Genomic DNA, 27493 nt, shown 5'->3' with positions numbered 1-27493 from the left:
CAGTAGATTCACAAAAGATGAAAATGGCTTTAGTGTAGCCAACAAAGCAGAAGCAGTCAACAAAGCAGAAATGGATGTTTTCCTGGACTTCTGCTTTTTCTATGATCCAATGGATGTTGGCAATTTGATCTCTGGTTTCTCTGCCTTTTCTATCCATAATGGAAAATAATATAAAATATAAAATATCTTCTGGCTCAGCTGGTTAAGAATCTGCCTGCAATGTGGGAGACCTGGGTTTGATTCCTGGGTTGGGAAGATTCCCTGGAGAAGGGAAATGCTATCCACTCTACTATTCTAGCCTGGAGAATTCCGTGGACAGTATATATATTCCATGGGGTTGAAGAGTCGGACACGAGTGAGTGACTTTCACCTCACTTTCATATACAGATAGATATAGATATGAATTACTTTGCTATACAGCAGAAATTAACGTTAACATTGTAAATCAACTACATACTGCAATTTTCAAAGTGCAGCTTAAAGTATGTCACATTATGTCACGGTATATTTCTTGTTGTTTAGTCGCTAAGTTGTGTCTGACTCTTTCACGACCCCATGGAATACTAGCACTATGTAAAACCAAAGAGAGATCAACACCTCTCAACTAAAATGCATTATCATGTAAAAGAAATCTATTATTTCTGAGATTTAAATCCAGGTAGTATCGGAGAAGGCAATGGCACCCCACTCCAGTACTTTTGCCTGGAAAATCCCATGGATGGAGGAGCCTGGTAGGCTGCAGTCCATGGAGTCGCTAAGAGTCAGATACGACTGAGCGATATCACTTAAACTTTTCATTTTCATGCACTGGAGAAGGAAATGGCAACCCACTCCAGTGTTCTTGCCTGGAGAATCCCAGGGATGGGGGAGCCTGGTGGGCTGCCGTCTATGGGGTTGCACAGAGTCGGACACGACTGAAGCAACTTAGTAGTAGTAGTAGTATCATGTTAGCTACTGGAAAGTTAATAAGCAGTTGCTCATTTTTCTTCTGGTTGATAAACGCCTTCCCAGCCAATAAAGGAATCAATAAGTTAATTAAGTTATTGACTTACTAAAGAAAAAAATACTAATCTGGGGTGTGAAAATGGCTTTCTCTGAGAAACTATATTGTTATAATTACCTAATCCCTATCTCATATCAAGGACCCGCCACACCATTGATTTTTAACAATCCACTTCTGAAAGGCTTTGATCTGTGCTCCTGTATAAGAACTACTTTTTACTATCAGGAAGTAAAGCAAACATTTCTTCCATAAAAAGAATAACTAAAAAAAATTATTTCCTCAAAAATATCCTGTGGTTTGTAACTTCTCTGGTAATTCAGTGGTAATGACTTGGTGCTTTCACTGTCAGGGTCTGGGTTCAATCCTTAGTGGGGGAGCTGAGATCCCATAAGCCCCTAGGTGCAGCTTGGGGTGGGTGGGGAGATGTTAAGGAGTTACTATGTTGAAAAATTGTAAAATGCGGCAATTTTCCATTTAAAACAAGATACACTAAGAAGTGTATTTTAATAGTGTTATTGATGTTTGTTTCCATTAAGACCACGAATGTAAAATTGTAACAAATTCTGGTTTTGTTACAAATACTCTACAATAAACTCAAAACAATGTAAATTAAATACACCCATTTTTCAAATTTTTTCAACTAATTTAACACTATAAGGAAAATTAAAATTTCCTTGGTGGTCCACTGGTTAAGACTGTGCTTCAACTGCAGGGGGCAGGGGTTCCATTCTTGGTAGAGGAACTAAGATCCCACATGCCTCACGGAGTGGCCAAAAAAAAAAAAAACAACCCCACCAAAATAAAACTCAAAACTAAAAAAATTGGAAGGAAAATTAAAACAGAAGAAACTTAAAAGACGGGGGAGGGGCGGGGGAATTCATCTCTAGGTCTGCTCTCTAGGCAAGCAAGTAATCGCCCAGTCACTAGGAGGCAAATAGCTAAGATCCGAATTAAGATATCTATCAACAGACCCTTCACCAAAACCAGGGGAAGCCTTTAACTCTGAAAGTGGTAGCACCTGACACCAAGCTGCATTCCTAGCTGGGAAGTGGAAGTTACAGACAGAGTCCTTGCCCTTTGCTCTCCTTCAGGATTTCGCCCCGGTTCTAGAAGGCGGGGGCTCGAAGGAAAGAATGTAGATGTCTTCCTACGGCGGGGACACAGAGCACGTGAGGTGAACTCTTGGCTCTCCGAAGGTCCCAGGCGGCACACGCACACGCGACTAGAGCACGCCGAGCAAACACTGCGCGCGTGGGGAAAAGCGGCCCGGGTCGGGGGCGGGGCACCGCCTTGGGACAGACCGCCTTGGGGCAGACTGCGCATGCGCCAGGCTCTGGAGCGACGCCTCCCCCACCCCGCCCCCCCTCTCCGCGCAAGTGGGCGGCGGCCGAGCTTTCCCGAACGCTTGTCCTGCCTCCTTCTTGGCGCGCCCCCAACGCGTCGCCGTGGCGACCCAGCGGCCCCTGCCGGCCTGTGGCGACGCCGCTTGCCTGGTAGCTTCTGCGGACCCGGCGGCGGCGGCGACAGCGACAGTCGGGGCTCATGGAGGTTTCGGTTAACCACGTCGCCAAGATCGAGAAGCGGTCGTGCTTGGGCCGCTGCAAGCATTTCTTTTGGCTGGGCATCACTTTCGACACGGTGGGCGCGGCCATGCTGTTCACCGGGGTCTTTACCCGTATACTCTACTATGACATGTTGCTCTACCTGGGTGCCAGCATCGTCTTCCTCAGCCTCCTCTGGTGGACTTTCTGGTACAGCGGTAACATCGAACTGTCTTCTGAAGAGGCCTTCAACAGCCCCTACCGCCTGCCCTCCGCCTACACGCTGGAAGTCCTGAGCCAGACCATCAGCAACCGCTTCACTTTCACCATAGGCAGCGTTTCCAACACCTTTATGCGGATACGGCGGCGGCGGCGACAACGCCAGAGGTTCCTGAAAGGGCGGACATCTCTGGATATGACCGTCACGGGCCAGGTCGAAAGCCAGCTAGACCAAGACGAAGACCGGGCAGAAGGGGCTGCGGAGAAGGGCGAGGCTCAGGACTTTGGCAGCAAGGATCTCCCCAAACCCGAAGCTGTCAAAATTTTAAAGGAAGCTGGCTCCCAGGTGCCCGATGCTGGTGACCTGGGCCGTGAGGCTAGTCTCCCAAAGTTCGTTAAGGGACCATCGACCAATCTGGTGCAGCCATTTACGCCATCTCCTCTGGAGCAGGCTCCAACTCCAGTCATCCTGACTTCTAAGAGCCTGCCCGTAGTCTCCTTGGCCTCTATGAGCCAAACTGCCCCTATTCTGACTTCGAAGAGCCAGCCTGTAGTAGACTTGGTCTCTACGAGCCAGCCCCTTGCAGTGACTCTTGTCTCTGTGAGCCAGCTTGCAGCCGCTTTGGCCTCTACTAGCCAGCCTCCACGTCTCCTGACTTCTAAAAGCCAGCCTGTAGTTTCCTCTACAAGCCAGGCCCCTGCAGTCACTCTTGCTTCTACAAGACAGCCTGTTGTCCCCCTGACTTCTACTATTCAGCCTCAGGTGGTCTTTGCCTCTAAGAGCCTGCCTGTTGTCTCCTCGTCCTTTGCAAGTCAGCCTCTGACCATCCTTACCTCTCAGAGCCACCCCCTGATGCCTAGGACCTCTCAGAGCCAGCTCCCAGTGCCTGTGGCCTCTGAGGGCCACCCTCTGATGCCTGTGGCCTCTGAGAGCCACCCCCTGGTGCCTGTGGCCTCTGAGAGCCACCCCCTGGTGCCTGTGACCTCTGAGAGCCACCCCCCCGTGCCTGTGACCTCTCAAGTCCAGCTCCCGGTGCCTGTGGCCTCTGAGGGCCAACCCCTGATACCTGTGGCCGCTAAGGGCCAGCCCCTGGTGCCTAGAACCTCTCAGAGCCACCCCCTGGTGCCTAGGACCTCGCAGAGCCACCCCCTGGAGCCTAGGATCTCTCAGAGCTACCCCCTGGTGCTTAGGACCTCTCAGAGCCAGCTTCCGGTGCCTGTGGCCTCTGAGGGCCACCCCCTGGTACCTGTGGCCTCTGAGGGCCACCCCCTGGTGCCTAGAGCCTCTCAGAGTTACCCCCTGATGCCTAGGACCTCTCAGAGCCACCCTCTGGTGCCTGTGGCCTCTCAAAGCCAGCTCCCAGTGCCTGTGGCTTCTGAGGGCCACTCCTTGGTGCCTGTGGCCTCTCAGCAGCAGCTTCAGAATCTTTTGGAGGTCTGTCAAACTGGACCACCACCTCTTCAGGCCTCCCAGGCCCAGAGTCTGGCCACCATCTCTCTGCTCCAGGTTCTGCCCACCGAGTCTTTGCAGACCCAGCCTGTGGACCTTCAGGTGGTCCAAGCTATTCTGGACCTTCAGGCCACGTATCACACCCAGCAGGCCTCCCAGAGCAGCTCTTTAGTCCAGGAAATTAGACCAAGCCAGCCTCCATCTGCCTGGGAGTTTCACACAGAGCCAGTTGATCTTGAGACCCCGCCACCAGCGGACCAGGAGCTAAGTCAGAACCGTCCTGACGCTGCAGCCCTGCCTCCTCAGTCTCCAGCTCCAGCTGCTCAAGCCCAGCAGTCAGTGCCCTCCGGGAGGACCCCCACCCTGGCCCGAGGGAAGAAGAGTCACTCCATCTAGGACAGAAGCAGACCCCAGCCCTCTGAGTGGCCCTCAGGCCTCCGCCAAGTAAGTGATTTAGAAGGAATACCTTCAGTATTCCTTAATTGTTTCCAGGTCCGTGTCCTGGTGGTTTCCTCAACCGCCTCTGTTCAGACACACAAAGTTACTGGAGGTGAACTGGCCCGTTCCTTCAGCGATTCGATTATTTGAACTTAGGTAGGTTTTTGAATAGGACTTCCCTGGTGGCAGTAGGTTTTTGAAACCTAGTGCTCTGAGTGGATGAGTTGTTGTTAAGGCTTTATGGCTGTACCAGCCGAAAGGTGTTAATTACCTTCACTCAGGAGTTCTGAGGCTTCGGGGGGTGTGAAGGTGGGGAGATTCTACAATGTTTCTGAAACAAGATGAGTTTAGGTGGTACAAGACACAGCACAAATAGCAGTGAGCCTTCCAGTGGGAAAGGTCTTTTCAGTTCTTTTTCAATCTTTTTGATTATATGAATATATTTTATTAGTTTGGGGTTACTGATCTCTAACACCTCTGTAAGGCTTTGGTAGGCAACACCGGCACCTGGCTAGGACTTAATACCATTCATATTAACAAAGTTATTTTAGTGGATAACTTCTATCTATGCCCAGTATTATAACAGTTTCTTTGTTTATGGTAGTGATGGTTGCTTTTTGAAATCCATTTACTTAAGTAAAATTATTTTACATGTGTCAACATAAAGGTTAAAATTAATCATGGCCTGAAACTTGTAAAGATTCTGAGATTTGGAAAACATTTTGTTATTTGTATTAAATCATATATGCTTATGTACCATAGTACACATGTGGTTATGTGTACTGAATCACAAGACCCTTTATGCTGACCTATGAGATGAATGTTATGGTTAAGACAGCTGAGGAGGAGGTTCATTTAACTCCCAACTGACCCCCTGTCAGTTAGAACAATAGGAGAGATCATGTGAAGGTCAAAATTGGTGACCTTTAAAACACTGCTTCTCAATGGTTTAAGTGCAGTGTGTCAGTATACTGGTCTTTGTCTCTGACCTCATTTGATAAATTCCTTGGGGGGCAAGGAGGAAGAGCATAGAGCAGAGCAATACCTTGAGATGATGTTAATGCTCCTGTTCACATGCTACCAACATATTCAAGAAGGTGTTCATATTGACTGGTTTCATCTCTGACGTGAAATACAGCTATTAGGTGGAAGTCAAACCCTTAATTTCCTTACAGTTTTCTCCAATTCACTTTTAACAGAATGTGTAACAGTTTCTAAATACACACACACACACACACATATATATTCTATAGATAATCATAGGGGCAAAGCATTTTAGCTTGTTTGATTTTTGTACAATTTGGACTCGTGGATTCTAAAATGAAACACATTCAGTGATTTAGGTTTCTTTTTTTTAAGGAGCAAAATAGTAACAAATTGTAATAATTCCATAAGCTAAGGATTTAGTGTTATTGAAAAAGATCATTTTCCCATTAATTCGTATGATTGAAGTAATTCTCCATATAATTCTTGAAGGAGCATTTACTAAGTGCCAAGAATAATGGTGATCACAAATAAACACAAAGGTTGCAGACCTTGCCATCAGAAAGCTTAGAGACCATGTTCTCTAAAGAGAAGAACACTTTAGACAAGGAAGAAGAAGGGGTAGTCTTGTGTCTACCCCTTATTTTTGACAGGAACTGCCATGCAGTGCCTTTCAAATAATTAATTCATTGGCCTGGCATTTGTTGAATTTCTGTCGAGTGCCAGGCATTCCATTAGGTGTTAGAGATTCAGAGATAAGGTGCCCCTGTTCTCCAAGCACTCACTGTTTATTAAGGGAGGCAGATCTAGAAATAATTACACAGTGAAGATCCCCTGGAGGAGGAAACAGCAACCCACTCAGTATTCTTGCCTGGAAAACCCCATGGACAGAGGAGCTGGTGGGCTACAGTCTATGGGGTCGCAAAGAGTCAGACATGACTGAGTGACTGAGCACACACACAGCAAGTGCTGTAACACAAGTCTACTCGGTCTCCCAGAATACAGGTGTGGGCTGGGTGAGGGATTTTTGATCTAAAGCTTGTGTGTAGCAACGAAGACCCAGAGGTATCCATTGGATTAAGAAGATGGAAAGAACATTCCATGCATGGGGAAAAATCAACAGAAAGGCTCAGAGGTTTAACAGTCTGTGACCTGCTGGGGAGACACTTGGGAAAGGGTAATCTGAGGCTGTAGTCAAGAGTGCTTGGGGATTTTCGTTCCTGGTGGTCAGTTGTCGAGGTTAGTGGGCAGTAACTGAGCCAAGATGCTGCAGTATCTGCTGGCTCTTTGTCAGATTACCCAGAGAACCATGAGTACTGCTTCATACAGGCAGTTTGAGCATAAGCTTCCAGGGAAACAAAAGCTGTTTCAGAAAGGTAATGGCATTCCAGTACATTTGAAAGGTGGGATAGCTGATGCCCTCCTGTATAGAGCCACCATGATTCTTAGAGTTGATGGAATGGCATATGCCATATATCAACTGACTATGACTTCATTTCCCAAGAAGCAGGATTGGCTTCAGTTTATCCTCCCAGCAGTCACTTGGCTCAACTCCTTTCAGCTTACTGTGAACCAGTAATCTGATAAATAACTGAGTTTTGTGGGGATCAATATTTATTGACTTGTACTAACTGCCACCAGATTGCTGGGAGAAATATCAATAACCTCAGATATGCAGATGACACCACCCTTATGTCAGAAAGTGAGGAGGAACTAAAAAACCTCTTGATGAAAGTGAAAGTGGAGAGTGAAGAAGTTGGCTTAAAGCTCAACATTCAGGAAACGGAGATCATGGCATCCGGTCCCATCATTTCATGGGAAATAGATGGGGAAACAGTGTCAGACTTTATTTTTCTGGGCTCCAAAATCACTGCAGATGGTGACTGCAGCCATGAAATTAAAAGATGCTTACTCCTTGGAAGGAAAGTTATGACCAACCTAGATAGCATATTCAAAAGCAGAGACATTACTTTGCCAACAAAGGTTCGTCTAGTCAAGGCTATGGTTTTTCCTGTGGTCATGTATGGATGTGAGAGTTGGACTGTGAAGAAGGCTGAGCACGGAAGAATTGATGCTTTTGAACTGTAGTGTTGGAGAAGACTCTTGAGAGTCACTTGGACTTCAAGGAGATCCAACCAGTCCATTCTAAAGGAGATCAGCCCTGGGTGTTCTTTGGAAGGAATGATGCTAAAGCTGAAACTCCAGTACTTTGGCCACCTCATTGGAAGAGTTGACTCATTGGAAAAGACTCTGATGCTGGGAGGGATTGGGGGTAGGAGGAGAAGGGGACGACAGAGGATGAGATGGCTGGATGGCATCACTGACTCGATGGACATGAGTCTGAGTGAACTCTGGGAGTTGGTAATGGACAGGGAGGCCTGGTGTGCTGTGATTCATGGAGTCGCAAAGAGTCGGACATGACTGAGCGACTGAACTGAACTGAACTGAACTGAACTGAATCGCTACCAATAAAGCAGTCTTTACCATGAAAAAGAGTGCCTGGGACTCCAAAATTGAGGGGTGAGAAAGTGAGAAATCTTTGCAGGCCTTCTTTTTTAAAAATTGCTTATTTATTTTTGGTTGTTCTGGGTCTTTGTTGCCCTACACGGGCTCTCTCTTGTTGCAGCAAGCAGGAGCTACTCTTCATTGCAGCGCACAGGCTTCTCATTGCAGTGGCTTGTCTTGTTGCAGAGTGCAGGCTGTAGGCGCAAGGGCTTTGTTGCTCCGTGGCTTGTGGGATCTTCCCGCACCAGGGATTGAACCGGTTTCTCCTGCATTGGCAGGTGGATTCTTATCCACCGTACCACCAGGAAGTCCCCTTGCTGGCTTTTTAAGAAGGGTAATTACATTCGTAATTCTACCTGTGTGCTCTGTTATAAAGTAATGGCAGTAGGCCAATAATTAGCGAATAATTGCTGAATTCTCTCCAGGTTAGTTCTAAGCTGAAAATAGCCCTCTTTGATGTTAGCAACAGTTTCTAACTAGAGTGTAGGCTCCATGGGTATTCATCAGGTGTTTATTTACTTGGGCATAACACTTTACTTTGGCTACAAAGATTGTTGCCAGGCCCTTTCTAGCTTCTTGGACAGTACTACCATAGAAATGAGTATCGTTTCCCCAAGGAAAGGAAAGCTTAGGCAACAAAAGCTTTTATATATATATATAATTTATTTACTTATTTTTGTATGTATTTATATTTTGGCTGTGCTGGGTCTTCGTTGCTGTGTGCAGGCTTTCTCTAGCTGCAACAAGTGGGGGTCCCTCTCTAGTTGTGCACGGGTTTCTTATTACAGTGGCTTCTCTTGTCGCAGAGCACAGGCTCTTGGGTGTGGGGGCTTCAGCAATTGTGGCTCATGGGCTTAGTTGCTCCATGTCATGTGGAATCTTCCTGGACTGGGGATCGAACCTATGTCCCTTGCATTGGCGGGTGGATTCTTATCCACTGTACCACCAGGGAAGTCCCAAGAAAAGCTTTTTATTAAAAGAGATAGCTTGTGCACAAAGGAAAAAGTGGCAACGAAAAAAACACACAACTACAAAACAAAACTCTCAGCTCCTGGAGTAGAAAGGGTGAGTTGCTTTTAGGACAAAAGGGAGGGTTTGTCTGATAGAGCACTGAAGACTTCCAGAAATTGTCAACCTTCTTTGATTATCAGCAGGTGGCTCCGTGATGGCTATCAGCAATAGGGAGTGCTTCTGTGAGGGGGAAGAAATGCATGAGAATTTTCTGTAGGAAAGCACAGGAACAGATAAGGTTACAATTTATAGTTGAGATTCTTGTCTTGTGGCAACTAGGTATACTCCTTAGTGTAACAGAGATAAAGTTAATCTTTCGTTCCTTCCGGTCCCTGTTTTTTGTCTCTGGGCCCCAGACCCCTGGGGCCTTTGTTCTTAGCTCACAAGGCCTGTTTTTCTCAAGGCCCTTCCCGGTCCTTTTTCCAAAATGGCTATGCTTTTGTCTTCCTGTCTCACGATACCATCAGGTAGCATGACACCGTTTTGATACATTTTTCTGTATTGACAGTAAGATGAGTGCTTATCTAACACGGAGCTGAGACTTCCCTGGTGGGCCAGTGGTTAAGGCTCCACGCTTACAATGCAGGGGGCCCAGGTTTGATCCCTGGTCAGGGAACTGAGGTCCTACATGCCATGCAGTGAAAAATAAATAAATAAAATAAAATGGAGGCTGGCAATATTTTTTTCTATAAAAGCCCAGATGATAAATATTTTAGGCTCGGTGAGTCAAAAGGGAAAATCTGGGCTATTACGTGGCTGCTTATATAACAAGAGAGTAACTGCTTCCGCCCACCCCCACCCCCATTCCTACTCACTGGGCGGTGGGTTGTACAGCTGCTTTGACTCCAGTTGCCTCAGCTGGAATCATCCACCTGACCAAGAGCAGCTGGCCTAAGGCAGAGGGAGCCTGGCCTGGCCAGTCAGGTTCACAGGCAAAATGCTGTACTTCACTCTGCCCCAGTGACACCCAGGTCCCAGGGTGCCATTCTCTCCTCTCGGAGAAGCTGGCCCATCTCCTGGTCATCTGCTGGCTGGAGGAGAGCTGGTCTGCCCAGTTCCTGACTCCCTGATTGCGATTCCACCGTTGGATGCCTGCCATCTGCCGACAGTGGAGTTTAGAATGTTCAGGTGGTAATGTTCAGGCCCTGAGCAGACCGCTGGCCAGACAGGCAGGCCCTGGGAGCTCTGGGGAGAGCAGGAGTAGAAACTGAAGCCTGGGTTTGGTCTTGGAGGCTCGCAGCCACAGCCCACAGCAGTGCAGATGTGGAGAGTGGGAAGAGGTGCTGCTGGCAGCTGGTGAGTGGAGGCCAGAGGTGCTGCCAGACCCTAAACTGCTCAGTTCAGTTCAGTCACTCAGTCATGTCCGACTCTTTGCGACCCCATGAATCGCAGCACGCCAGGCCTCCCTGTCCATCACCAACTCCTGGAGTTCACCCAGACTCACGTCCATCCAGTCAGTGATGCCATCCAGCCATCTCATCCTCAGGCCAGCCCTTTCGCAGCACAGAACTATCCAACATCATCAGTATGAGGTTGAGAAACCCTGATCTAGAATAATAATAATAAAAATTATGCTATAATTCATAAAATGCTTAAAGAAAAATCTTGATTTGATCCTCAGATGACTCACTGCCTCTTTTCTTCTTCTTTAAAAAAAAAAAACACAACATTTATTTGGCTGCAGGGGATCTCTAGTTGTGGCATGTGAGATCTAGTTCCCTGACCAGGGATTGATTCTGGGCCCCCTACTTGAGAACATGGAGTCTTAGCCTCTCGACACCCAGGGAAGTCCCAGATTCACTGCCTCTTTAATATAGTAGTAGTCACTTCTCCACTAGACCATGAGGATCTCATTCACCATTGTTTTATTCATCTTTGTGTTCCCATTTTGTATAATTCAGAATCAACATACACATACATGGGGCATTTGTTAATAATAGTAGCTAGCATCAGCATTTATTGGGTGTTCATCATACATTACCCCCTGTGCCAAGTAACTTACAGGCTTTATCTCATTTGTCACAACAGAGACAGGCACCACTCTTATCTCTACTTTAAGGAAAGGAGATTTGATTTTGGAAGGTTATGTAATTTTTTCAATGTCATATAAATGGAGAAGCTGGAATTGATATATAATTAATGTATAATTTGTTATAAGGTGTATACTATACACTTTTCCTGCAAGCAGTAGTTATTAATGAGCTTTTTTCTTAAGCCTGTTAGTCATAACGAGCTGTAATACCCCAGATCAGTCTGTGGCTTAGTTCTCCATTTAAAGCTCTACTTCCAGAGAGAATGAAAATCAACAACTCTTTGATTTTTTTGTTCCACTCTCATCTCAAAATTGCTTTTTTCTTTCCAGAACCCACCAGTATTCCTTCAGATTTCAACGCCAAGTTTATAAAAGCACAAATACTTACCTTAACCTCATTTTGGAAACCTCCACCCGGAGTCCTGACCTATCTTAGACCAGCAAACGTAACCAGACTGCCTCTGCCAAGTATACATTTCAGGGTTGGGGAGAATATTCCAGCCTCAGATAATAAAGACATTATCAGAATTTTAAGCTATAATAAACTGTGCCAATGAACAGTTTGTTGAACAGCCAAATGAACTTTGTTTTAAAATAAGTTGATTTTTAAAATAGATTTCTCTTGTGGAAGCATTCCAGCATTCTAAGTGGAAAATAACATCACACACTTTGGGTAAAGATATAAGTACAAATCCCACAGAAATGGACATTGAAAAATGTGGCTTCTTTTTAAAGGATATCGTGTGGCCTCATCAAGCTATCGGAAAGATTAGTACAATCAATGTATTATAATTTGTATGTTCATTTTTTAAATAGCAGGAGTTTCCCTTTTTCCCAAGGATTTAAAACTGCTGATTTGATTGCATATATTAATGATAACTTCCAGATGTTCAAGCTGGTTTTAGAAAAGGCAGAGGAACCAGAGATCAAATTGCCAACATCCGCTGAATCATCAAAAAAGCAAGAGAGTTCCAGAAAAACATCTATTTCTGCTTTATTGACTATGCCAAAGCCTTTGACTGTGTGGATCACAATAAACTGTGGAAAATTCTGAAAGAGATGGGAATACCAGACCACCTAACCTGCCTCTTGAGAAACCTGTATGCAGGTCAGGAAGCAACAGTTAGAACTGGACATGGAACAACAGACTGGTTCCAAATAGGAAAAGGAGTATGTCAAGGCTGTATATTGTCACCCTGCTTATTTAACTTATATGCAGTGTACATCATAAGAAACGCTGGGCTGGAGGAAGCACAAGCTGGAATCAAGATTGCCGGGAGAAATATCAATAACCTCAGATATGCAGATGACACCACCCTTATGGCAGAAAGTGAAGAAGAACTAAAGAGCCTCTTGATGAAAGTGAAAGAGGAGAGTGAAAAAGTTGGCTTAAAGCTCAACATTCAGAAAACTAATATCATGGCATCCGGTCCCATCACTTCATGGCAAATAGATGGGGAAACAGTGGAAACAGTGTCAGACTTTATTTTTCTGGGGCTCCAAAATCACTACAGATGGTGACTGCAGCCATGAAATTAAAAGACGCTTACTCCTTGGAAGGAAAGTTATGACCAACCTAGACAGCATATTAAAAGGCAGAGACATTACTTTGTCAACAAAGGTCCGTCTAGTCAAGGCTGTGGTTTTTCCAGTGGTCATGTATGGATGTGAGAGTTGGACTATAAAGAAAACTGAGCACTGAAAAATTGATGCTTTTGAACTGTGGTGTTGGAGAAGACTCTTGAGAGTCCCTTGGACTGCAAGGAGATCCAACCAGTCCATCCTAAAGGAGATCAGTCCTGGATTTTCATTGGAAGGACTGACATTGAAGCTGAAACTCCAATACTTTGGCCACCTGATGTGAAGAGCTGACTCATTTGAAAAGACCCTGATGCTGGGAAAGATTGAGGGCAGGAGGAGAAGGGGATGACAGGATGAGATGGCATCACCGACTCAATGGACATGGGTTTGGGTGAACTCCGGGAGTTGGTGATGGACAGGGAGGCCTGGCATGCTGTGGTTCATGGGGTCGCAAAGAGTCAGACATGACTGAGCGACTGAACTGAACTGATGAATGATAATCAAAATTCATGTGGGACTGTTCTCCTTTTATGTTCTGCCTTTGTATCATTGGATTATTTGTGCAAGAATGCTCTAATATAGGGATAGTTTCTTTTTTTAGATTTCCAATTACAAGCAAAAGTATGTGATATGGTATGTTTTATCAAATCTTCCAAAAATGTTAGTTGTTTTTATATTTCTTCCCATTTTCTGTCCCATGCTTCAGTATTTCTGTGTTTAGAATTTTAAAAAATTAACTCAAGCTGGAAGCCTATATGCATTGCAGATACTTGGAAAAAAGAATAATGGCAGGATATTAGGCTAAGTGAAATAAGCCAGTTACAACAAGACATATGCTGTGTGAGTCCACCTATATAAGATTTCTCATGTCAGAGAATCAAACTCACAGAGACAGAAGAGTGATGGTTTCCAGAGTCTGGGGATAGTTGGGGGGATGGGGAGTTATTTAATGGGTACAGAATTTCAGATGAAAAGGGTTATGGAGATCGATTGTACAACAGTGTGGATGTACTTAACACTACTGAACTGTACTTTTGAAAATGATTAAGATGGTAAATTTTATGTGTGCATGCTTGCGTGCTAAGTAGCTTCAGTTGTATCCAACTCTTTGCAACCACATGGACTGTAGCCCACCAGGCTCCTCTTTCCATGGGATTCTCCAGGCAAGAATATTGGAGTGGGCTGCCATGGCCTCCTCCAGGGGATCTTCCTGACCCAGGGGTAGAATCCGTGTCTCTTATGTCTCCTGCATTAGCAGGCAGGTTCTTTACCACTAGCACCACCAAAAATTTCTGTGTATTTGACCACAATCCAAAAAGAATAATTGGATTAAACCAGCAATTTATAAACCATTTAATATTTATAGATTTATTTTTAACTAATAAATATATGCAACTGCTGAGCTTCTGTATATAAAATGCACCAGGTAAGCACAGTTGTTTTGTTGTTGCTGTTTTTAATTTTATTGATTGTTTGTTTATTTGGCTGCACCAGGTCTTAGTCGCAACATGTGGAATCTAGTTCCTTGACCAAGTATCGAACCCAGGCCCCCTGCATTGGGAGTGTGGAACCTTAGCCACTGGACCACCAGGGAAGTCTCAGCAGAGTTGTTTTAAGAATTGAAGAGCTATAGTTAGGAAGTCAGAGAAAAATCAGCTTTAATGTAGTGCAGAATAAGGGACCAAGTAAGTGCAAAGGACATTCTTGGAGGGCAGAGGGTGTGTACATATGCACGTTTCAGGAACCTGCAGAAGAGCCTTTTATCTTGCAGAGGCTAATCAATACTCGTATGATTGGATTTTATCTTGGGTAAATAGAGTTGGTTCTTAAGAATTGTGATTAGTGAACCTCAAGCGTCACCAATGCTGAGCAGCAGATAGTCACCTTGAAAGAAAAATAGAAACAACTTTATAATCATCTTAGTAAATATAGGTACTTTGGTATTTTACAAACACTAGGTCCCCAAGTGACTGACTACCTAGAGCAGAGCTGCACCCCCAGCCAGGACTCCGCACAGGCCTTGACATGAAGGAAAAATAAATATTAAAAACATAAATGTATAAATCAATCCATCAATATATAATAAAGTAAAAAACACTAGACTCTTCTGGCTTATCTTACCGTCAATTTAAAAGAAGTATTTTTATACTATTCAGCCATTAAGAATAAAATTTTGCCATTTGAACACCATGGATGGACTTGGAAGGCATTATGCTAAGTGAAATAAGTCAGATAGAGAAAAACAAATGCTGTATGATATCAGTTGTATGTAGATCTAAAAAAAACACAACAAACTAGTGAGTATAACAAAAAAGAAACAGACTTACAGATACAGAGAACAAACTAGTGGTTACCAGTGGGGAGAGGCAAGACAAGGGGTAGCGGAGTAAGAGATACAAACTGTTATGTATGAAGTAAGCCATGAGGCTATGTTGTACAGCGCAGGGAATATAGCCAATATTTTATAACAACTCTAGATGGAGTATAACCTTAATTAGGTACCACTATACTGTACACTTGTAACATATCATATCATATATCAACTACAATTTTTAAAAAGTGACATAGAAATAAAACATTTTATAGGATGAACACATTTTTAAAGTTTAAATCTTTGACTAGGTAATGTAATTCCATATTGCAAAATCCAAAAAGCATAAAATAGCACATATTAAAGCCTCCCTTCAACCTTCAGAACATTGTTACTGATAGACATCAAAAATGTTATTAGGGGCTTCCCAGGTGGACCAGTGGTTAAGAATCTGCCTGCCAGTGCAGGGGAGATGAGTTTGATCCCTGGTCCAGGAAGATCCCACATGCCACAGAGCAACTAAGCCTGTGCCACAACTCCTGAAGCCCTCACTCTCCAGGTTCAGAGCTCGGCAACAAGAGGAACCACTGCAGTGAGAAGCCTGAGCACTGCAACTAGAGAAAGCCAGTGCAGCATCCATGAACACAGTGCATCCAGAAATAAATACATAATTTAAAAAATGTTACTGATTTCTTATAAATCCTTTCATTCAAGCACAAATATATAATGATTCACTATATATATATATATCATTTATATACGCAAAGTGCTTATACATTCTGATGTTTCTTTACAGGCTTTTTTAAACTTAATATGTATCTCAGAGATCTTTCCATTTTGGGTGTCAAAGAGCTTTCTTATTTTTTTTTTTTTATGAACACAGTATTCCATTGAATAGATGTATCATAAATTCACTTGTTTCCTATTCATGGACATTTTTGTGGTTTCCATTCTAATAAATGTTTAAAAGCAATAATACATTTGGACCTAATAAATATATATTGACCAATCAGCCACTAGTGATTGAGCGTTGACTTTAACAATTCCAAAGTTTGTTTAGTCCATTCCCTGCCCTCAAACAAAAAAATGAAAATCGTAAGTGATCTGTCTATACCTAGGTAGTGGCAGAGACTGGACTAAAATCTGACCGCCCTGAGTATGAGTCCTCCTCCTAGCAAATCAGTATAATTATTTCACTGTGTTGTAGTTTCCTTAAAAAATACATTATCTCAGAGATTTGAAGTTAAGCTCAGAAAGGACAATGAATCTTTTTACTTTATTACCAGAACATTTTAGTTTTTTTTAAGGATGGAGTACATGAACATGGTTAGCAAAGAAAAAGGGAAATATTACTAAAAGCTATACAGCAAAAAGTAAATCTTCCTTCAGCTTTTAACCCCACGCCCCTGCTCCCCAGTCCTTAATGGCCCTTTCCCAGAAGCAATCATTGTTTTTAGTGTCTGGAACATCTATCCAGAGAGTCTGTGCAAAACCCAGCATATATTTTTATACAAGTCTGTGCGTTTTTAAAAAGTGACTAGCAGGATACTATGCATCTTTTTCAGTACCTTCCCTTTTTCTGTCCCCCTTCCCTTTTAAAGTTTCTCTAAAGTTGTTAACAAAGGTATGTATAATCAAAGCTATGGTTTTTCCAGTAGTCATGTACAGGTGTGAGAGTTGGACCATAAAGAAGCCTGAGCACTTAGGAACTGATGCTTTCAAATTGCAGTGCTAGAAAAGACTCTTGAGAGTCCCTTGGACTGCAAGGAGATCAAACCAGTTAATCCTAAAGGAAATCAACCCTGAATATTCATTGGAAGGACTGATGCTGATGCTCCAATACTTTGGCCACCTGAAATGAAGAGCTGACTCATTGGAAAAGACTCTGATACTGGGAAAGATTGAGGGCAGGAGAAGAGGGTGGCAGAGGATGAAATGATGAGGTAGCATCATTGACTCAATGGACATAGATTTGAGCAAACTCTGGGATTATTTTTTGGTTCATGGGTCTGCCTTCTCCCCAGGATTGCCATCCTCCTCGATAAAGCTGTCTTTCCTTTTACCTGACACTTGTCTCTTGGTATCGGATTCTTGAGCGAGGAGCAGGTGAACCTGAGTTCAGTAACAGTATGGAGAAGATTTTCCAGTACCATTATCAGATTATATTATGGTGAAAGTGAAAGTCGCTCAGTCGTGTCCGACTCTTTGCGACCCCATGGACTGTCCATGGAATTCTCCAGGCCAGAATACTGGAGTGGGTAGCCTTTCCCTTCTCCAGGGAATCTTCCCAACCCAGGGATCAAACCCAGGTTTCCTGCATTGCAGGTGGATTATATACCAGCTGAGCCACAAGGGATGCCCTATATCATGATGAACTGCTATTAAATAATACATTATTTCTGAAATTTAGCATTCACTCAGCTTAGATTTTTGTACTTTGTGTCTTGCATTGCAAAAAGCTAACATATTTGAATATTAAGAAGGGAAAGGAACACATGTTTGCATTACAAAAGGATTCCCAATCATTCATTTATTTCAAGATTCCAATTTTGACTGTTTTCTCAATGGAGTCTCTTCTCAACCACCACCACCTTCCTCCAAAGGACTATTACCTTAACCCTGGACTGTTAAACTCAAATCCTAACTCATATCCCCTATTCTACTCTTGCCATGGGGTCTTGCACACCTTTCTCCTTGGTTTAAATGCGCTATCCCCACATAGCCTGTTGACCCTTTCACCCTTAGTGATTTTTAAAATTTTGATTCAATAATCACTTTCTTAGGGAAACTTCCCAGAATGCCTCACAGATGTAAAGTATGCACTTTATAGAACCCAACAGCAAGTACCATGTTGTCTGCTTTAAAGGACTTAATAGATTTGTGCTTGTGTGCTAAGTCGCTTCAGCCATGTCTGACTCTTTGCGACCCCATGGACTGTAGCCCACCAGGCATCTCTGTCCATGGGATTTTCCAGGCAAAAAAACTGGAGTGGGTTGGAGATCTTCCCAGCCCAGGGATGGAGCCCACATCTTCCAAAGAATATTAAATGCAAAAATGGAAACTGTATGACTGTTTATAATATAATTTTGTATATTGTTTTACCTCTTTGTCCTCCAGTTGTTTCATACATATTTTGTGTCTTCAACTGGACTAAAAGTTCACCTCATTGTTGTTCAGTTGCTCAGTCATGTTTGACTCTTTGCAACCCCATGGACTGCAGCACACCAGGCTTCCCTGTCCTTCACTATCTCCCTGAGTTTGCTCAGACAGATGTCCATTGAGTTGGTGATGCCATCCAACCATCTCATCCTCTGTCAGCCCCTTCTCCTCCTGCCTTCAATCTTTCCCAGTATCGGGATCTTTTCCAATGAGTCAGTTCTCTGCATCAGGTAGTCAAAGTACTGGATCTTCAGCTTCAGCATCAGTCCTTCCAATATTCAGGGATGATTTCCTTTAGGATTGACTGGTTTGATTGCCTTCTCCAACACCACAGTTCAAAAGCATCAATTCTTTGGTGCTCAGCTTTCTTTATGGTTCAACTCTCACATCCATACCTGATTACTAGAAATACCATAGCTTTCACTATATGGACCTTTGTTGGCAAAGTGATGTTTCTGCTTTTTTTCCCCCCTCCAAATTCCTGGTTAAATAAGGACTTGTTTATTTTGAGGGAAGAAAAAGGCGCCAAACATCAGGCTGTTCACAAAAATAACCCACACTATCAACTTTAAAAAACAAACCTTAAGATTATTACACTAGTTATTTTTCTAGAGGATGCATTTAACATGCCAACTCTCATTCACAAAAGTACATTGTTACATTTGTGTTGAACAGCCCCACATAGCACTCTTATGTGGGGTGTAACACACATACCTCTAACTCAAAGCTGCTCTCAGGTTCTGCTCAACTAATGAGATTGCCTTTGTAGTTAGAGAAGAAGCTACTGTATGAATGGAAAGAACTGTACTCCCTCTATAGCAAGAGATTATTTTGGAGACAGTTGATGCTGCTACTGCTGCTGCTGCTGCTAAGTCGCTTCAGCCGTGTCTGACTCTGTGCGACCCCATAGACAGCAGCCCACCAGGCTTCCCCATCCCTGGGATTCTCCAGGCAAGAACACTGGAGTGGGTTGCCATTTCCTTCTCCAATGCATGAAAGTGAAGAGTGAAAGTGAAGTCGCTCAGTCGTGTCCGACTCTTAGCGTTCCCATGGACTGCAGCCTACCAGGCTCCTCCGTCCATGGGGTTTTCCAGGCAAGAGTACTGGAGTGGGGTGCCATTGCCTTCTCTGGAGACAGTTGATACATCCTTTTTATTGTTAAGTCATAAAGACGTATCAAAATTAAAGCAAAAATTACAGGGTAAAGACTAAACGTAACTACTAGGAGGGTCAAAGGAAGTGAAAATGGGCAACATGAATTAATGAACATGGGAAGGACAAGGGTGGGGAGAACAGTGAGCATGTACTGAAGATACTAGGGGAGAGGATCTGGTGAAAATTTTGATCTTAGACAAGCATCTAGGTAAAGAAATAATGGGACAAGATTTCTAAACCCCACTATGTGCTGAAGAGTCATCCTCGCCACTGGCGCTGTCTCCATTATCCTCTCTGTTTCAGCATCCTTGATCAACTCCAGCTGGTCATCCCCCCGATCTTCACTATCGTCATCATCCAGTAGGTCCCCCTCCTCAGCAGAGTCATCTGCACCCCCCGCTCAGACTCCATCTTCATTAGTCTTATCTTGCTCAGGGAGCTGCCGCTCTGCTCCTCTTCTGACTTACCCTTCTTCATCTCCACTCCTTGTGTGCTCCGTTCCTTTTCAATTATTTCCCAGGCTTTCCAGTAAAGAACCCACTTTTTGTTTTATCTGAGTTAACTCCTTCTTAATGGTCTGAAGGTCATCTCCTTTCAACTTTCCAGACTTAGAGGGAGATCCCCACTGTCTGCTCTTAGAATTGAAGCCATGTTTGCCCCTTTATGAGGTGTTTCCTGATATTTGCTGGCATTCTGAGGGCACTACAGCCCGAGCAATAGGAGGAGGAGGAGGAACATGTGCTAGGTAACTGTGCGTCCTGTCGTAATAATCCTGTTGAAAGTCACAGTCCAAGTCAAAAGATGGGCCGAGTGGAGGGGATGGAGAAGGGTGTTCTGGTACTGACCCGTAATCTGCGCTGCAGATCATTTCACACCTGCTTTTCCTCCGTTCACTTTTGGCTCTGCAGCCAGATTAATATCTAAAACCTGGCCAGCAATCATCCTGCCATCCTCTCCTGCCACAGCAGCCTGGGCGTTTCTCTCATTAACACACTGAATGAAGGCAAAGCCCCTGTGAACAGAGCAACCCATGATTCTGCTGTATTTTGAAAAGATTGCCTCCAGGTCGGATTTCTTGACCACAAGGGTACTGAGATTCACAATGAATACACGAGACTTCATGGAGCAAGGATCCATCTTGTCGATAACATTACTGGCCATTGTCTTTGATGATACGGTGCCTCACAAAGCTGAAAAACGTAGCTGAAGATCAAGAAAAATGTCACAGGAGGGGGAAGGGAGAAGAGATTCGATTCTGAATCTCCTACCCCGGCGTTCTACGTGGAGAAGCCGATTCCTGCTGGAGGTTGGCAACGAAGTTGCCATCACTCAGTCTTTGCCTCTTCACAAAACGTGTCTCTGCTTTTTAATACGCTGTCTAGGTTTCTCAGAGCTTTACTTCCAAGGAGCAAGTGTCTTTTAATTTTGTGGCTACAGTCACCGTCTTCAGTGATTTTGGAGTCCAAGAAAATGACATCTGTCACTGTTTCCACATTTCACCAATCTATTTGCCGTGAAGTCATGGGACCAGATGCCAAGATAGTTTTTTGAATGTTGAGTTTTAAGCCAGCTTTTTTACTCTCCTCTTTTGCCTTCATCAAGAGGCTCTTTAGTTCCTCTGCTTTCTGTCGTTAGTGTGGTGTCATCTGCATATCTGAGGTTGTTGATATTTCTACTGCAATCTTGATTCTAGCTTATGTTTACCCAGTCTGGCATTTTGCATGATGTATTCTGCATAGAAGTTAAATAAGCAAGGTGACAATATACAGCCTTGACGTACTCCTTTCCCAATTTGGAACTAGTCAGTTGTTCCAAGTCTGGTTCTGTTACTTCTTGACCTGCATACAGGTTTCTCAGGATGCAGGTAAGGTGGTCTGGTATTCCCATCTGTTTCAAAATTTTCCACAGTTTGTTGGGATTCACACAGTCAAAGGTTTTAGCATAGTAAATGAAGCAGAAGTAGTTTTTTTTTTTTTTAATTCCCCTGCTTTTTCTGTAATCCACCGGATGTCAGCAATTTGATCTCTGGCTCCTCCGCCTTTTCTAAATCCAGCTTGAACATCTGGAATTTTTTGGTTCACGTATTGTTGAAGCCTAGATTGAAGGATTCTGAGCATTACCTTTCTAGCATGTGAAATGAGCACAGTTGTGTTCATTAAGATCATGATTTATACCAGTGGTTCTTAATTTTGGCATTATTGTCTCCCTGGGGCATTTGGCAGTGTCTAGAGATCTTTGCCGGAGAAGGCAATGGCACCCCACTCCAGTACTCTTGCCTGGAAAATCCCATGGACGGAGGAGCCTGGTGGGCTGCAGTCCATGGGGTCACTAAGAGTTGGACACGATTGAGCGACTTCACTTTCACTTTTCACTTTCATGCATTGGAGAAGGAAAAGGCAACCCACTCTGGTGTTCTTGCCTGGAGAATCCCAGGGATGGGGGAGCCTGGTGGGCTGCCATCTATGGGGTCGCACAGAGTCGGACACGACTAAAGCGACTTACCAGCAGCAGCAGAGATCTTTGCTTGTCACAGTGGCACAGAGGGGAATGCTGCTGTCACCTAATGGATGAAGACCAGAGATACTGCTAAACATCCTGCAATGGGCAGGACAGTCTCCTCCTCTCATAAAGTATTATCTGGTCTAACATGTCACCAGTGCCAAGGTTGAGAAACTGCTTTATATTTCTCTGGGACAAGGAAAGCTCTAAATTAATGGTCTTTGGATATACTTATATTATTTAATCATATATTAAATACATTAATTTTATTGTATATAATTTTATATTACATACACATAGTATATGAATATTTATGATTGCATACATATTATGTGGCTATGACATATTAGTAAATATATATACATTATTAATATTCATTAACTACATGAAAGATATACAGTTGACATCTTGTGTTAATGAATGTTTTTATAAAGATAAGTGACTCAAAATAACTGTTGACTCTTTGGAAAGGGGAAAGGAACAAATCATATATTTATTATTGGCTTTGCTATTTAGAAATTATTCATTTGGAACGTCCCTGCCATTCAGTGATTTGAAAAACATTTCTGGAGCATTGATAGTGACCCTTTCATCTACAGCAAAAATTTATTGGAAGCCATTTGGTACCATATGACCTCATCTCTCTAGACTGGGTTAGAGGAGGGCTTATTGTTGTTATTTAGTCACTAAGTCATGTCCTACTCTTTGCGACCCTATGGACTGTAGCTTGCCAGACTCCTCTGTGCGTGAGATTTCCCTGGCAAAAATACAGGAGTGAGTTGCCATTTCCTTCTCCAGGGGATCTTTCCAACCCAGGGATCATGTCCATATCTCCTGCTTTGGCAGGTGGATTCTTTACCACTGAGCCACCAGAGAAGTTCCTGACTCAGATTTGGCCAGTGAGAAATTCTTTTTTGGTGCTTTAAGATATCCTGTAACCTTAGAACAAATTCTTCTTTTCTGCTTAAACTAGCTGAAGATAGCTGTTACAAAGCCACAATTGTGGCTTTGCCCAAAGAACTACTCTGGGGATGAGTGTAAAATTCATCTCTAGAGGAAGACTGCTCTTTTGAAAAACAGTTTAATGGGTCATCTGGGTACACGAAAGTAAAATTTCACTCTAGAGTGAAGAAGCTCAGAGCAATTATGAACAATGATAATACCCAGTGATACGAAAGGATGACTACATTGTAGGCGAGGTTGTATCTTTGCAAGCACATGTTCCTATTTGTTTGCTTTCTGTTGTTGTCGCAGTTGGAGAAGGAGGGGTCTTTATTAGTACTGGTACTTTTTTTTTTTTTTTAAGAGTTGGAGACAAAAAGCCATGAGAGTCTGAGGAAGGCAAGGCTGGATAAAGGAGGCTTTTATCCTGTCACGCTGAGATGGCCCATGAAACAGAGTGAGCAAAGGATCCACAGTGAAGGAGCATGACCCAAGAACTCCCACAGAAGATTATGCCACTTAGTTTTAGGATTTTTCCTGTATTGTGCTCAGGTGTTATTGAAAAAAAAATTTAACATAGAAGCCTTGTCTTAACTGTGCTTTATGAACATAAGGAAGAAGCTGTGTTCAAGCTTATGGACGAAGTATTGCAGGGAGTAGCACAACTACTTAGGAAAGTTCTTTGACTGTGTCTTGTATACCTCCAAGAGCAACTCTGCTGCTGCTGCTGCCAAGTCGCTTCAGTCGTGTCCAACTCTGTGCGACCCCACAGACGGCAGCCCACCAGGCTCCTCTGTCCCTGGGATTCTCCAGGCAAGAACACTGGAGTGGGTTGTCATTTCCCTCTCCAATGCATGCAAGTGAAAAGTGAAAGTGACGTCACTCAGTCGTGCCCATGGGGTTATAAAGAGCTGGACACAACTTAGCAACTAAACAGCAACAACCGTGATTTATCAATCCATTTTCCTGTCTCCAATATTTAGAAGTCTTACACAGCCTCCTAAATATCTGAAGTAATTTTATCATTGGAAGACAAGAGAAAATAAATAGTATGCTTGTTGTCTGGGAATATATATGGTAATTGCATAAAGAAAAGTTGAAATGATTTTTTAAGAACTCAGGATAGTGGTTACCTTGAGAGGAAGCAGGCAGAGGGTGGGGGTCTGGAAGGAGCACATAGAAAGCATCAATATTACAGGCTGTTTCATAAGTTGGTTGTACATTCACAGGTCTTCACTTTACTATGTTCAATAACTTACATTAACATATATTCTTTAATACATATCAGACTTTTTACAAGTGAAGGAATAAAGTAACTGTCAAATTCCTTGACAGTACAGTTAAACTTATACTGGCTGAGAGTGCAAAGAATTGTAATTTTTTTCTTTTCTTTTTAGCTCTGCTTTGTGGGTATAGGGGAAGAGATTCCCATTTAAACAGCTATCTTGAACATCTTTGTGAGCTACCACACAATTTCCTCGGTTCCTGGGACATGGATGATTTCTGCCCAGCATTCCGCAGGAACTCGGAAGCAGAGAGGCAAGAAATGGTGTGCCCATATGGAGGCAGCAGAAGGACAGTAACTGATTTTACACCGTTGCCAAAACAGAACAATGCTTTATATTTTAAAAGTTGCTGTACCTAGTTTATGCCCTTTTGATATAGTTCTATACAGTTTCCAAAGGTTGCAACAATTCTCCCTTCATCCCCTTTTCCCTCTGCCTCCTTCCTGCCCACCCTGCCTTGGCACCTGTTGTTCCCTATGTTTGGAAGACCCTTTCCTGCTTTGCTGGTCTGGCTGACTTGGTACATCTTTAAAAATTATAAGTTTAAGGGTTAATGCCTTTTGAAAACTGCCTTCTCTCACTCTTTGATTTCTAATCCCAGAATTATCACAGCTCTAAGATTTTTGGATAACATGTGTCATCAACCCCGTTTCCAGGAGGGTAAGATTAGCTTGGGTGTTTGTGAGAAGAGCCCAGTAGGTAGGAAGAAGCAGGTTTCTGGGTCAGGCCAACTTGTTCAAATCCTGACCCTCCCCATCTTTCTGTGGGTTTAGATTAATCACAGGGCTTCCAGTTCTTCATTTCTATTATTGATTTTTATTGGAGTATAGTTGCTTTACAATTTTGTGTTATTTTCTACTGTACAGCAAAGGGAATCAGCAATATGTATACATATACCCTCTTTGGAAGATTTCTTTCCCATTTAGGTCACCACAGAACACTGAGTAGCATTCTCTATGCTATACAGTAGGTTCTCATTAGTTATCTGTTTTATGAGTGCCTGCATGCTAAATCTCCAGTGTTCTTGCCTGGAGAATCCCAGTCATGGTGGAGCCTGGTGGGCTGCCATCTATGGGGTCGCACAGAGTCGGACATGACTGACGCGACTTAGCAGCAGCAGCAGCATGCTAAATTGCTTCAGTCAGTCAGTTCAGTCGCTCAGTCGTGTCTGACTCTTTGCGATCCCATGAATCGCAGCACACCAGGCCTCCCTGTCCATCACCAACTCCCAGAGTTCACCCAAACTCACTGTGTCCAATTCTCTCCGACCCTATGTACCTTAGCCCTCTAGGCTTGGGTTCTTCAGTTTGACTGAGGGAGCCTGAAAGAGATGGGAATACCAGACCACCTGACCTGCCTCTTGAGAAACCTGTATGCAGGTCAGGAAGCAACAGTTAGAACTGGACATGGAACAACAGACTGGTTCCAAATAGGAAAAGGAGCACATCAAGGCTGTATATTGTCACCCTGCTTATTTAACTTATATGCAGTGTACATCATGAGAAATGCTGGGCTGGAGGAAGCACAAGCTGGAATTAAGATTGCTGGGAGAAATATCAATAACCTGAGATCTGCAGATGACACCACCCTTATGGCAGAAAGTGAAGAGGAACTCAAAGCCTCTTGATGAAAGTGAAAGAGGAGAGTGAAAAAGTTGGCTTAAAGCTCAACATTCAGAAAACGAAGATCATGGCATCTGGTCCCATCACTTCATGGGAAATAGATGGGGAAACAGTGGAAACAGTGTCAGACTTTATTTTTCTGGGCTCCAAAATCACTGCAGATGGTGACTGCAGCCATGAAATTAAAAGACGCTTACTCCTTGGAAGGAAAGTTATGACCAATCTAGACAGCATATTCAAAAGCAGAGACATTACTTTGCCAACAAAAGTCCGTCTAGTCAAGGCTATGGTTTTTCCAGTGGTCATGTATGGATGTGAGAGTTGGACTGTGAAGAAAGCTGAGCTCTGAAGAATCGATGCTTTTGAACTGTGGTGTTGGAGAAGACTCTTGAGAGTCCCTTGGACTGCAAGGAGATCCAACCAGTCCATTCTGCAGGAGATCAGTCATGGGTGTTCTTTGGAAGGAATGATGCTGAAGCTGAAACTCCAGTACTTTGGCCACCTCCTGCGAAGAGCTGACTCATTGGAAAAGACTCCGATGCTGGGAGGGATTGGGGGCAGTAGGAGAAGGGAATGACAGAGGATGAGATGGCTGGATGGCATCACCAACTCAATGGCCCTGGATTTGGGTGAACTCCGGGAGTTGGTGATGGACAGGGAGGCCTGGCGTGCTGCAATTCATGGGGTCGCAAAGAGTAGGACAGGACTGAGCCACTGAACCGAACTGGAACTGGACTGACTCCTAGAATTTAAAAGTCCACAGACCAAGCCACTGATTGGCCCCTCCGGGTGTCCCCGCCCCTTCTCTGGGAAACTCAGGGCTGGACAGACACCTCCCAGGCAACTCTCCAGTCTCATTACAGTTGTTGTTCAGTCGCTCATTCATGTCCGACTCCTTGTGATCCCATGGACTGCAGCACGCCAGACTTCCCTGTCTTTCACCATCTACCGGAGCTTGCTCAAACTATGTCCATTGAGTCAGTGATACCATCCAACCATCTCATCCTCTGTCGTCCCCTTCTCCTCCTGCCCTCATTCTTTCCCAGCATCAGGGTCTTTTTCTAATGAGTCGGCTCTTCACATTAGATGGCCAAAGTATTGGAGTTTCAGCTTCAGCATCGGTACTTTCAATGAATATTCAGGACTGATTTCCTTTAGGGTTTACTGGTTTGAGCTCCTTGCTGTCCAAGGGACTCCCAAGAGTCTTTTGCAACACCACAGTTCGCCTTCTTTATAGTCCAACTCTCACATCCCTACATGACTACTGGAAAAACCATAGCTTTGACTAGACGGACCTTTGTTGGTCCAACTCTGAGTCAAAGTTGGCTCAGTACAGTGCACTGGCTAAGTCGCTTCAGCCGTGCATTCTTCCCGACCCCACGGACTATAGCCCCCCCAGGCTCCTCTGTCCATGGGATTCTCCAAACAAGAACACTGGCGTGGGTAGCCATGCCCTCCTCCACCCGACCTTCCCGACTCAGGGATCGGACTCAAGTCTCCTGCATTGGCAGTCGGATTCTTTACCGCTGAGCCACCAGCGGAGTCCACAGCACCTCGCTTGGCGGGGAAAGTCCTCCAAGAGGAAGAAGGGGCCTGATTCACGGCGGGGATTACGCCTTAGCGGCGCTCTAGCTTGGACCCGGGTAACTCAGCTCTCCCCGCGTGGGGCTCCTGATTGGCTGAAGCCCGTTGCTCTCACGCGTGTCTTCCGGAACGGAGGCGGGCCTAGTGGGAGAAAGACTTCCGGCATAAGCC

General features: G+C 44.1%; 1 protein-coding gene and 2 pseudogenes across 1 annotated transcript; 2 read left to right on the top strand and 1 right to left on the bottom strand.

Moving 5' to 3' along the window:
• Positions 1-1498: 1498 nt before the first annotated feature.
• LOC147345368 (uncharacterized) lies at positions 1499-14199 on the top strand. Its single transcript, XM_086375653.1, has 2 exons — positions 1499-4657; positions 11514-14199. The coding sequence occupies exon 1, from the start codon at positions 2546-2548 to the stop codon at positions 4607-4609; it is 2064 nt and encodes a 687-aa protein (XP_086231779.1). The 5' UTR covers positions 1499-2545; the 3' UTR covers positions 4610-4657; positions 11514-14199.
• LOC147345369 (cytochrome c oxidase subunit 7A2, mitochondrial pseudogene) lies at positions 6794-7334 on the top strand (annotated as a pseudogene).
• Positions 14200-19529: 5330 nt separating the features above from the next.
• LOC147345367 (heterogeneous nuclear ribonucleoproteins C1/C2 pseudogene) lies at positions 19530-20562 on the bottom strand (annotated as a pseudogene).
• Positions 20563-27493: the final 6931 nt, after the last annotated feature.

This window comes from Bos grunniens, chromosome 25 (genome assembly GCF_055505025.1).
Source record: "Bos grunniens cultivar Pamir isolate PY7600 chromosome 25, Bosgru_T2T1.0, whole genome shotgun sequence".
NCBI classification, from domain to species: Eukaryota; Metazoa; Chordata; class Mammalia; order Artiodactyla; family Bovidae; genus Bos; species Bos grunniens.
The sequence above is the reverse complement of the archived record's forward strand: the minus strand, read 5'-3'. Positions and strand labels throughout refer to the sequence as shown.